The following is a 12,915-nucleotide window of genomic DNA, read 5'->3' as shown; positions in this document are numbered from 1 at the left end:
AACACAGATTCCTTAAAATATAAAAGTGCCTAACTAAATGTACGAGTGTAGTGGGTTGATCGTCAGACCTCTATTTTGGGAAACAGAAAATTGCTTGTCCGACAGTTGGAGTATCAAGGTGTAAAGTTATCTCGAGGAATCTACCCTGGATGAAGATACCTTTTCCATCAAGATCCAAGTTTTCTGCAAGTATCTCCTGCCCTTTCGTTTTTCCTTGCTCCATCGATGATTTTCTTGAAGTAAAAATGACACAAGGCAATGTAAGCCACTTGCTATTGGTAATATAAAGTCTAAAATAGACACAGAAATAAAATCATAGACATTCGCTTGGGCTTTGTTTACGTAGAACAAATGCCAATCACTGCAGAATAGCTTCAACATATTTATTGGTAAAGTGCCAACCTGAAAGCCACCAAGCAAGAAGAAAACGTGTTAGTGAACTATTAGTCATAATCTTAAACTGTTGCTGTTGAACATTGACTGAGTGACTGAATGCAGTCAATTGCAGTCAGTTAAACCAATAGACAACACCTGTCAGAATCCTATTGTCTGGTCTGGGTCACCTGAGAGTGGGAATATAAAGTTGTAAAGTGAACATGAGAGAATGTGTTCTACTACATGACTAGTCTGACCTGGAGGTTCAGTGGTTAAAGCTTCTGGTCTGATTAGACGATGGTCCCAGCAAGGTTCTAGGACTGGGTGTTGCTCTCCCTTCCCCCTTCACACTGCAGAAGGCAATGACGAACCTTCGTAGGATCATCTCACCTTGGTCTTCTCCCCATGGTGATGGCTGGGGTCCAACATCACCACATGGTGCTAAAAATGATCAATGGCATCTTTGTGTATGCCCATACTCGATGTTCATTGTTCCATGGGTGGTTTGTTATAAGTAATTGATAGTGAAGTGTTAGCCACATGGTGTTTGATATTTGAAGTGTCAACAAGACACAGATACAAATCCATCACCCACTGTCTTGAGCCTTGTTCGTAGTGAAGAAACGCCACCCTCTGGACATGAGCCTCAACACGTTCATCAGAGACGTGGCCAACCTGAAAGGCACCAAGTTCATGTGCGAGGAGGGAGGGTGTGGCTGCTGCGTGGTCACAGCTTCAGCCAGCAACCCCGCCACCGGGGAGGTCCGGGTGTTTGCCGTCAACTCGGTGAGTCAACTGGGTGGTTACGGCTTACCATTTAAACTCCATGCACTACATTTTACATGGCAATAAAAACTAGGAGGGATTACACACCTTGCACTTTAAGTATCAATTTATAGAATTTATGTCTGTCCACTAAAGCAAAAAAACTTATAATTACATAGCTTTATATTTAATTGTCTATTAAATTAAAATTAAATAAGTGCAATAAATAACAAAGTGCTCAGATTAACAGTGGTGCTTTTCTGGGTTTTCCTGTTAATGCGATGAAGTGCGTTGATACTGAAACTGAAAAACAGACATTATATCCACAAGGCACAGTCTCACTGTGTTTCACTTGTTTTCATGTACCAATGCAGTGAGTTATTTATCAGAGAAAAATAAAAACAAATATACTATAATGGTGTATGTCCTTTATTCCTCACCAAATCGCATAAGTGTATTGCAAAATATTTTTAAGAACATAAAGAACACTTGATAGACCTAATGATTTTCAATGAACAAACCAATCAAGTGGCAATGATCAATGTTTCTCTTACCTTATTCAGAGGATGCATTGGGTACTACAGGGAAACTGCATAAAAACAATTTTTGTCCAGCGATGGTCGGCGCCATGCTCACGGGACACCCGAAACAGTGACTCAAGCGCAGTTTTTGCGTTGTGGAAACAGTTATAAAGGACTATATTTAACGAAGGTGACTTTGTTTATTGATGGAAATTCCAATAAAAACTTACTAACCCTCAGGCGTTGTATTGATCAAACATCATTTCCCCAATGTTATGATTTTGTAATATGGCGAAGTTGAAGCTAAAAGCGACTTCAACCATGCCATAAAATTGTATATCACCACAATTCATAATTATATGGCATTAGTCTTTAGCGAACACATGTGTAATGTTTGGGAGTATAGAGATTTTTTTGGACACCAGTGCCTGACCTTGGTCCGTTCCTGTCATGGCTGGAGCGTCACCACGGTTGAAGGACTGGGCAGCAAGCAGAAGGGATACCACCCCATACAGGCGACACTAGCGCAGTTCAACGGCACCCAGTGCGGCTACTGTTCTCCCGGAATGGTCATGAACATGTACAGGTAGGTTCTTGGCATTCTAGAGGTTTGGAATGATAAGTAGGGTCAAGATTTTATTGTTAATTGTAATGAAACCGAAATAATGCCGAAAAGCGCATCAATAAACCATGATAAACCGAGATGGAAGCTAATTTACCATAAAGTAGTGAATTTCATTTAAATAAAGAAAATAATCAGATGTTAACAAAACTTAGCTGAAATAACAAAAGAAAGTATTCTTTGAAGATGTAACATACAATAAATGTTAATTTTTTTAAAGAATTTTTGTACCATTAATGTATAGACAATATAATGGGTAAAAATATAATTATGCTTCTCAGTTTTACATCATTTATGGTACATTTTCCAAACACACAAATGCTTGTTGATAAATTTATATGCTTCACAATAAGTAATCATCAATTAATCATGTTAGAAACCATAATGATTAATTTCTTGCAGCCTGCACACCGCCAAAAAGAACATCACCATGCAAGAAGTAGAGGACTCTTTTGGAGGCAACATCTGCCGCTGCACGGGCTACCGACCAATACTCGACGCCTTTAAGTCCCTGTGTGTGGATGCCCCGCAACAACTGAGGGACGTCTGCCCAGACATCGAGGTAATTGCGGTACACGTTGGCAGACGCGATTATGCTGTACTCATGTTAAAGTCTACAGTACTGCCAATTTACAGGGTCACTCACCTGTATTACATAGATCCATTCAGTAAAACACATAGCAAACACGATGAAGTATATGCCAAATATTAGAATTTAAAAAAAGTGGTTTGTGACCGCTGTATACATTAGAAGTGAAACTTCACATATAGAAGATAGAACGATAGGCAAACTGTATGGTACACAAATATTTGAAATACATGCACAAGTGTGAATGCATACTAGCGTACATGAGTGTGTAGGTATGCGGATGGATGTATAATAATATATTAAGTAACTTAAGTGAGGAAGAGTATGCGTGTGAATTATAATGCTGTCATATATGTTTTTCCAGATAATTTGAAAACTTTATAATGATGCATCAATTCGCCTTTAATAAAGTACAAAATGTAGTTTAAAACTAGAGGTTCAAAATTGTAAAAACATGGTAACGTAAAATCGGCAATTATTATACTGTGCGCAAATTAGCATACAGCGTAGCGCTTGACTTCACATTATATTATAAGTTATTTTATTTGAAATAATATCTATTAAACAATTTTGATGAAAGGAAATTGTTTCCTCTTTGGAACATGTTAATTTTGCCGGAGAATAAGGTTGGCAACAGATGTTGGTTAAGTAAAAAGTTGTCTACATTATTTATGTTTGTTTTTGGCATTGTTTGACATAATAAACCTTATCTTCAGAAACTAAGGCTTTATTAAGCACAAAACATGACTTAGATATTTACATGAATTAATACATAGATTTGAATAAGAGGTAATATTGAAGGTTAAACAATGTTCATGCAAAGAGGTTGCTAAGAGGTTGCTAAGAGGTTAAAACCAATATCACCACATTCGCCCCCTCTTCATTTAAGGACATAGTCCTTGAGATATTCAGAAGGTCTAGTGGTGCGGGAAGATCTCCTGAGTGGAGGTTGAGGTCTGGAAGGAGATCTGGGTGGAGTCGGTATTGGGTTCACTTGAGGTAGGTCTTGATCATTCATGTTCTTCTCAGGTGAATCTTCTGGAGTGATGTTCAGCTGGGTGTCTTCAGATGCTTCAGTGTGTTGATTAGGATCATCAGCGAGGTTTGGAAAATTCACGTCTTCTAAGTTAGGTTCATTGTTGACAATATCCCCTGCAGGAGCAAGATGCCTGAGGTTGACTGTTGTCTCCTTACCATCTGGAAGTTGAACCAGAGCATAGTCAGGGTTCGCCTCAAGCAGAGTTACTTCTTGCACCAGGGGGTCATATTTACTCTGACGGACGTGATTCTTCATTAGAATTTTCCCTGGTGTAGTAAGCCAAGAAGGAAGAGTAACTCCAGAACTGGCCCTTCTCTTATGGTAGACATACGTTCGTGGGGTGTAGCGTTAGTAGCAGTACAGAGCAGTGTGCGGATGGAGTGCAACGCTTCAGGTAACACCTCCCACTGCGTTATCACGAGTCCCTTCGTTTTCAGCGCCAGCGATACAGTTCTCCATATTATCCCATTGTAACGTTCTACTTGGCCATTTCCACACGGATTGTGTGGTGTAGTACGACTTGTAGCAACTCCATTGGAATGTAGGAATGATTGAAGTTCTCTGGATATAAAGGATGTGCCTCTGTCTGTGTGAATGTATGAAGGATATCCGAAGAGTGTAAAGATCTGATTTAGTGCTTGAATGACGGTTGTGGAGGATAGGTCGTTGCAAGGGATGGCAAAAGGGAACCTGGAGTACTCGTCGACTACCGTTAACAGATATTTCCGAGGAGTGTTGGATGGTAATGGTCCCTTAAAATCAACGCTGAGCCGTTCGAAGGGTGCGGTGGCCTTGATGAGGGTGCTCCGCTTGTTGTGAAAGCGAGGTTTGATTTCGGAGCATGTTCTGCAGGAAGACGTGACTCGGCGTATCTCGTCGATGGATTAGGGAAGGTTCTTATTCTTCACCCAGTGAGCCATCCGGGTGATCTCTGGGTGACACAAAGTGGTAGTGGACAAGTCTGTCGAAGGTATGGAGCGAGCCGCAAGTCCTAGAGAGAGCGTCAGCCGCCACGTTCTCCTTCCCTGGTCTGTAGATGATGCCATAGTTGTAAGGAGCAAGTTACAACCGCCATCTTGTAAATTTTTCGTTCTTGATTTTACCAGGATGCCGAATGTTAAACATGTAAGAAATAGACTTCTGGTCGGTTATAAGTTGAAACTTTCTTCCTATCAAGTAATGCCTCCACTTCCGAAGGGCTTCAATGATCGCATAAGCTTCCTTCTCGATAGCTGAATGGTGTTGTTCACTCTTAGTGAGGGTTCTCGAGAAGAAGGCTACTGGTCTCTTGTTTTGAGTCAGAGTGGCGGCGATGGCGACGTCAGAGGCATCTGTTTCGACGCAGAATGGGATGTCTTCCTCTACGTTAACGACGAAGGATTTAACTATGCAGTTCCGTAAATTGTTGAAGTCTTGGATTAGTTTAGGGGCCATAGGAAATACTTTACAGTTCACTAATCTACGTATTTTATCTGAAAATTTTGGAATCCATTTAGAATAATAAGCGAACATCCCTAGTGCTCGTTGCAAGGATGCTTTGTTTCTAGGGATAGGGAAATCAATCAGTGGCTTAAGTCTGTCGGGATCTGGTTTGAGTATATTGTTTTCGATGAGATAACCGAGGAGCTTAAGAGACTTCAAATTGAAATGGGATTTTTCTTGATTAATGGTTAAATTATTTTTCTTGCAGACGTCTAAAAATTTTCGTAGATTGGAGTCGTGTTCAAATTGGTCTTTTCCGCTCACCGTCACATCGTCCAAGTAGATGTCAACTCCTTGTAGTCTTTCTTTGGTCTTGATCTCGTCCATCTTCCTCTGGAACGCAGACACTCCATTGGTGACGCCCATTGGTATACGTTTGAATTGCCAGAGTTTTCCTGCTGCCTCGAAGGTGGTGTACGGCCTGTCTTCAACCCTTATTGGTATTTGATAATATGCGCTCTTGAGATCTATTGTGCTGTGGATATTATATTTAGCTACATCGGAAACTATTTTCTCTATGGAAGGGATTGGGTAAGCGTCTAAAATCGTGTATCGGTTTATAGTCTGAGAATAGTCGACGACCATACGTTTTCGATGTGTTCCACTCACGACTAGTACCTGCGCCCTCCAGGGTGAGTTGCTTTCTTCAATGACACCGTCAGAGAGAAGTTTTTCTATGTGGGATTGAATGTATTTTTCGTCTTCGTTTGAGTGTCGTCTGGACTTGATCGCGATAGGTCTACAAGTTGGTGTTAAGTGTTCGAAGAGGGTGGCCGGACCGACTTTGGCACATGCTAAGCTACTGATTTGCAGTTCAGGTTTATTACCACCAAAGACTATCGACAGAGTGGAATGCTGCTTAAAGATATCGTGCCCTAATATAACATCTGCGCAACAGTTGTTTAGAACGTTAAGCTTTGTTTTTCTGTATATATTGTCCGAGATTTGTAAATCTACGGAACAATAAGCTTTTATAGGCATGGCCAAAGAGGACGATGCCATAGCTACTTCAGATGACGTAGGATATTGTTTTAATTTATGTTTGGAGACAAAACCATCATTTATGTAACTCTCCGAACTCCCCGTGTCTATTAGCCCTTCAGCTGGAAAACCATTTACTTTCAGTTTGACAATGGTTTTGGAAAGGCTAGTTGGAGAAGCAGCTGATGTTTTGGAAGATGTTGGTTTCGTCTTACGATTACGATTAGATTGGTTAGTAGGGAAAAACAGAGACTTAGCAGGAAGGCAAGCAACAGTTGAGAAGTCATCTGTGTCTTGAGGAGAGTCAGGTAAGGCGGCAGTACGATCTTTGGGCTTAATTGACCTACAGACTTTTGCATAATGGCCTTTCTTACCACGGAGTTTGCACGTAGCTTCTCGCGCTGGACAGGAAGAACGAGGATGACGAGGGAACCCACAGAAGAAACATTTCTGACTACTGTTGGCTGCGGTTACAGGAGAATTTGGTTGCTGAACCGGCTCAGTTGAGGCTAAAGGTGTCTGGCTAGGAATATAGGATTCAGAAATTATATGAGCTGATTCTAATGATAGTGCTTTTGCAAATGCTTCATCCAGGCTAAGAGTTGCGTTTTCTAACAAACGTTGTCGGATACTGTTCGATGAGAGACCTTTTATAAATGCATCTCTAATGTATTCGTCCCTATAAGCCGCTGCTTTAACATCTTTGAACTCGCAGTCAGAGCTAAGGAGACGCAAAGATTGTAAGAATTGATTTACACTTTCATTAGGTTGCTGGTGTCGGCTCATTAGTTTATGCCTTGAAAATATTTCATTCTTAGGTTTAATAAAGAGTGAATCTAGCATTTCGATTGCAGACGCATAATAAGTACATTCGCTAATAAGTTCGTATATACTGTGACTCACGTGATTGTAGAGTAGTAACAGCTTATCAGCTTCAGAAGCCTTGATTGATGCTGTGAAGACTTCGAATGTTTTCTTCTAGTGATTCCATTGTGAGGAGCTTTTCCCAGTTGTGTGATCTGCTTCAAATCTCTCGGGCTTGAAATACTTGTCCATTGTTTGTATTAAATGTTTCTTGATAGAATGTGCTTAATAAATTGACATAATAAACCTTATCTTCAGAAACTAAGGCTTTATTAAGCACAAAACATGACTTAGATATTTACATGAATTAATACATAGATTTGAATAAGAGGTAATATTGAAGGTTAAACAATGTTCATGCAAAGAGGTTGCTAAGAGGTTAAAACCAATATCACCACATTGTTTAATGTGAAAAGATTTTGGAATAGATAATTTTTAATTTAAAATTTTTTAATCGTAGTATGTTTCATTTAGCCTATTTGTGTTTGAATTCTAGTTTTCATTGCAATATTTGCATACGTATTATGTAGCTCGCCACATTAAAAACTATTGAATTGTAAAAAAGTAATTGTCAGCGAGTTCACTCTCCAAGTGTAATGGGATGCAAGGGTGTGTACATGCCAAGACAAGAGGTTCCAAACTACAAGTCCACTGACTGGAACCAACTACAAACTGATAAATTGATTAATTAAACAACGATGAATATTTCTACCTTGTCGATCTCTGATTCACGAATTAACAATGTCGTGCTTCACTTATGAGTTAGCTAAGTACATAAAATGATTGGGCATCAGCACCAAATATAAAAAAAAATATTAAAACCCACACAAACAAAATTGTTTCATAACAGACGAAACTGTGAGGGTTCAAATTATACTGTATGTTTACTCCTGTTCATACAATTTTATCAAGATGCTTCAATCGACCATATAAAAACATTACTAGAATGCATGGAAAAACACTGCATTAACATTTGTAAGGCACGATTTACAATTAGGCATTGCAACTGGTGCTTAGAAACATATGTGAATAAGCAGTGATCAAATTAATAACCAGCATTAATTTTCTTAAAGTTAGGTGTTAAGGTAAGCACCGCCGAGTGTGCGATTACTGTAGCTGTGGCTACTCGCCTCGTTTCATGGCCACTCCCCAGCCCTCACGGGGCTTCGCTGCCGAGACAGCAACTCGCCATCGTCCCTCGCCGCGGCTCCAGAAGAGATGACCTGTCCCGTCAGCTCGACTCGGACTCGTAGTCTTCTTTCCAAGTGAATTCTCTTAGCTTCTCTCACTGGGACAAGTTACAACTGCGATGATAAAACACTTCAGCGTTACCAATGTCTGCCGCTAGCTGCCCACAGATAAAGCTAGTGTCGTTTGCTGTTGTCACGCTGCAACACATCGTCCTCTGTTCTTCGACCCGCAAGCCATCGAGGTCAGGCGGACTCGTCTGCTTCTCGTAGTCGCCGAGTTACTTGTCGGGTTCCATAGTCATCCAGCGACTCGAATCAGTTACGGTTGCCTTTTGATGTTTAGTTACGTCAGGTAGTCGTCACTCGTACAGAAATTCGCCGGGCGAGTGTAGTTCACTCGTCCGGGACTCAAACCAGCTACTTAACTACTCGTGCCATGACCCTGCCGTCACCTAACTCTATCTCAGAGTTTCTCGTTCATGTTATTAACTCGTTACTCACCGAGCGAGTATTCACTCGTCATTTTGGACTTGCACCCGGAACCCTCGATACTGGTGACGTCAATGCCAACCCCTCATTAGTGGTCTGTGGTGATAGGGCATACCCATATGATGACGTTGCCCTTCATTCGGCGCGGCGGGCCGGCTGATCGTCGCTGTGTGGTGTCGTGGAGCGTTGGTTGCCGGAATCTCTTGTTGCTGACAAAACTGGGGTTTATATACACTACCAGGGGCAATGGTCTTTAAAACCCTGAATATTCTTCCTTCCGTTCGTCCAAACTGTGTGTAAAGCATGCGCACCAGCGCAACTTTCGGTGTCAGGTAACTGTTCTTATTTAACCTCTCTCAAGCTTCGCGATTCTCCTAATCCACAGGCGAACTGATGGGCCCTCAGTCTGGCAAGCGCTGGGGGTGGCGTCTCTAGAGATGCAACGAAACACTCTTTGTGTGTCGAGAAGAAAAACGTAATGGGTTGGTGGAAAATACCAGTGAAATCATCCCCCTCTAAAAATGTGAACTCTTGCGGGGGAATGCTGTTAACACTTATATTTGACCACACCATTCGTGAACACTCCTATCTTGCACAAATTTTCGTCGAATCGAACTATTAATTTGCAGTCCAAATCTTAGATTTCAAAACTTCTTCGAATAGTGCTAGTTACAAAGAATAAATACAAATATATATTATAAAAAATATAATACATGACAATATTAATAACGTATAACATCACACGAGGATTTATAATGATAGTCTACTACAGAAAATTACCAAACGGTCACATCAGGTCATGTCTTCTTGAAAACACGCATGATTAGCTAGCAATATTTTTTTTTGGGATTATCAATGTGTGTGTTCAAGAACACATTTTTATCGTTATTCTTAACTAGGAGCGTAGTCGGTGTAAGAAATTTCACATTACAATACAGACCTTTAAATTTATAACCCAATTGACTATTAAACTTGTCCACCGCTTTTCTTAGGATATCAGTCTTTATTATTGTAACGATTTATGTGGGGAGAACTACTGGGTTCGTAAGGGGTAGCACAATTAAGTGCAGTTTTATTTGTTACTAATATATACACTATAAATTTAATTACTGCACTTCGGATCTCTGTCCACAACAATTAGTCTTACACCGATCATTGAAAAATTAACACTATCCATTGGAGCTTGGCTCGATAATAGCTCGCTCTTTTGTCCATCTCTGACGCTTCCTTCGCACAATCACCCACACCGCGCCGCAGTACAGTCCCCAAATATCGCTCGTTGCACCCGACTGGCTCGCCGGGCCTTCAATTGCAGGTATCGCCTCCCGATAGGTCTAGTTTTCTCCCCAAGGGCTACTTGCTCTCTTTACCTCGCTCTCGCTGATCGCACGGGTATCGCCAGTATCACTCCCCGAGGGGGAGACTCTCTCCCCTACTTTCAGAACTCTCAGAACTCCCCGAACCCTCGAAATTCCTGCGGAGGCCGGCGTCATCGCTTATATACCCGTGGCGTCCTTCTCGAAGGGACTAGAGCGACTATTACGTGTCGTGTCATCCCGGGCCAATCCAACGCCCAAAACACCCAGAAAAGCGAGGTTTATTCACGCCACTCCTCGCGGCGGCCTCTGAAAGCCCAGAATTCCCAGGCCGCTAAAAGGTGACAGTAACCCGAAGCAGAACGGTGCGTGGGGATCGGAGGAGGGTGGTTAGCGAGGACCCTTGTAATCCGGCCGGGCACTCGTGGCATGCTTTACCTCAATGGACGGCGCGTGACGTCAGTAGCCGTGTGCGGCCGCCAGCTCGCTGCGAACCTGGCGCGCATCGCAATCTTGTTCTCGCGTTCGTAACATTATAATCTGGTCATCTACTTGGTAAGAAGTGGGATTCCATTTCCCATCATACCTTTATTGTACCTTAGTATAATATTTCTTAAGGTTTGAACTGGTATATATCCTGAATTTTTCTGAATGGACTATCCTCAACACACGTTTCCCAAACATTGGCCAATGGATAAAGTAGTTCAGTCGCAAAAAAAGATTAAAGCAACCGTATTATAAATCACCTAACTAGTGCTACTGTTGATCTCCAAAAGCAAAAAATGGAACGAAAGTTTCCAATACAGGGGGAAATCATGATGATAAACCCTTAATACGAGTATAACATTTGACCATTTTACTGTCGGTCGGCATGGACTCGTCTTTACTAGGTGGATATCCCAGAAAAACCATCTACAAACACTAGGAGACTTTAATCACCGTTTATAGGTCTGGGTAAAGGACTAAAGGACCGAAAATTCAAGATAGATACATTCTCAAACAAATTAGAAGCTATGTTCGAGTAGAAGTTAACATCTTGTGAGTTTCGTGCTTTATTTTGTTGACAAATCATTCTTACTTTTCCCCGTATATCATTATCCATTCCTGGCCAATAAAAACTGCTTTTAATGGCAGTCCGGAATTGCCTCAAAATAAGAACAATGATAATTATCAAATACCATATATTTTAATCTTTCTGGAACATAGGTTAGAAATTTACCTTTACGATTTTTTCCCAATAAACGTTTCTGAATGTAAAATACTTATTATTATTTAAAACTTCATCTTTCAATTCACAGCACACAGGGTCTAAATTCTGCCAGTGATGTAAGTTTGTGAGGGCTTTAGATATATATCATAATACATTCAATCCCACATATATTTATCCCTTGCTACTTCCTTTACTGTAGCTTACATATAAATTTCTAAGGGTCAAATGTCAAAGATAAAGCATCAGCAATGCAGTTATCACTCCCCTTTACGTGTTTAAATTACGAAAGTAAATCTACTGAGTCGTTCTACCCATCTTCCTAACTTAACAAGCGGTTTAATCGGTTTCCACGGCCAAATAAAAGTTTGGTTGTCTGTCCTAAGCTCTAATTCTCCTACTTACAAATGACTAGCAAACCTTTACATCCCCAGACACATGCCAGAGCCTTTTTTTTTTTTTTAATAAGTGGAATAATTTCACTCCGTTACTCTTACAACCGAGTGGCATATTAAACTCTAAGTAAACTTCTTTCTGTTTCCTGATTTAATACACCTCCCAGAGTTAAGTCGCTCGCATCGACATGGAAAACCAATTTACGACTAAATTCGGGTAGCTTTTGAACTGGCGGCGATGTTAGTGATTTATTCATCAAGTCAAAGGCATTTTGCTGTTCTTCACCCTAATTTAAAACAATCATCTTCTGTTTCGGACTGTTTAACGGCTCTAATAGCTCAATTTAGTTATAAAATGCCCATAGCACCTCTCACCATACCAAGGAACCTCCAGACTCCCTTAAAGTTCTTGATAATACAAAATGACATAACAGGCTTGATTTTCTCGGGAAACGAGTAGCATATTTCCCTCCTGCACTATGAAGTCTAGAACTTTAGCATATTTTCCCCCCAACTGACCTTTTGGAAGTTTTCAGTGAGCCCAGCCTCTCCGAAAGCTTGTAACACATTTCGGAAATGTGTCATGTATTCTCCAAGAGATTCACTAAATATAATTACATCTTAAATGTAGTTAGTAGAATATTTTCCCATACACTGAACGAGAATATTTCCTAAGGCTCGACATATGGCCTGAGCACTAAAATTACTCCAAAAGGGATATGATTACACTGGTAAACTTCCCAAGGGGTAATCAATACTAACATGTGTTTAGTTTCGGAATGTAAACAACACTGATGTTAGACATGATTAAAATCTAATATGGTGAAATATTTCCTTTCGCCTCCGCTAATTCCTTCTTCCCGCTAGTCGATTGTACACTGATTTATACTGAACAACCGCACAGTCCATTTTCGACATTCGTGATCGTTTCTTTCAAATCCTGAATCGAAATCGGACTACTCATTAAGCAATATTGCCTCACTTCCGTCTCCAAATTATCAATGAGCGTTTCTACCCACTCTGTGCACATATACAGATTACCTAACACATTGGCATATTTGGAAATTTCGCTGACCCAAG

The 12,915-nt window shown here is 40.7% G+C and overlaps 1 protein-coding gene across 4 annotated transcripts in view; it reads left to right on the top strand.

Moving 5' to 3' along the window:
* Nucleotides 1-12,915, top strand: part of LOC134527771 (uncharacterized) — a 263,429-nt gene that overhangs the window by 37,452 nt on the left and 213,062 nt on the right. For all 4 annotated transcript variants that reach the window (XM_063360703.1, XM_063360704.1, XM_063360705.1 and 1 more), the window contains exons 4-6: nt 992-1,161; nt 2,087-2,247; nt 2,686-2,845. In XM_063360703.1, the coding sequence (XP_063216773.1) occupies nt 992-1,161; nt 2,087-2,247; nt 2,686-2,845 (491 nt within the window). The remainder of the gene's footprint in view (nt 1-991; nt 1,162-2,086; nt 2,248-2,685; nt 2,846-12,915) is intronic.

The sequence above is a fragment of the Bacillus rossius genome, chromosome 1 (assembly GCF_032445375.1).
Source record: "Bacillus rossius redtenbacheri isolate Brsri chromosome 1, Brsri_v3, whole genome shotgun sequence".
NCBI lineage: Eukaryota > Metazoa > Arthropoda > Insecta > Phasmatodea > Bacillidae > Bacillus > Bacillus rossius.
Note: the sequence above shows the minus strand (reverse complement) of the source record. Positions and strands in the feature narration are given on the sequence as shown.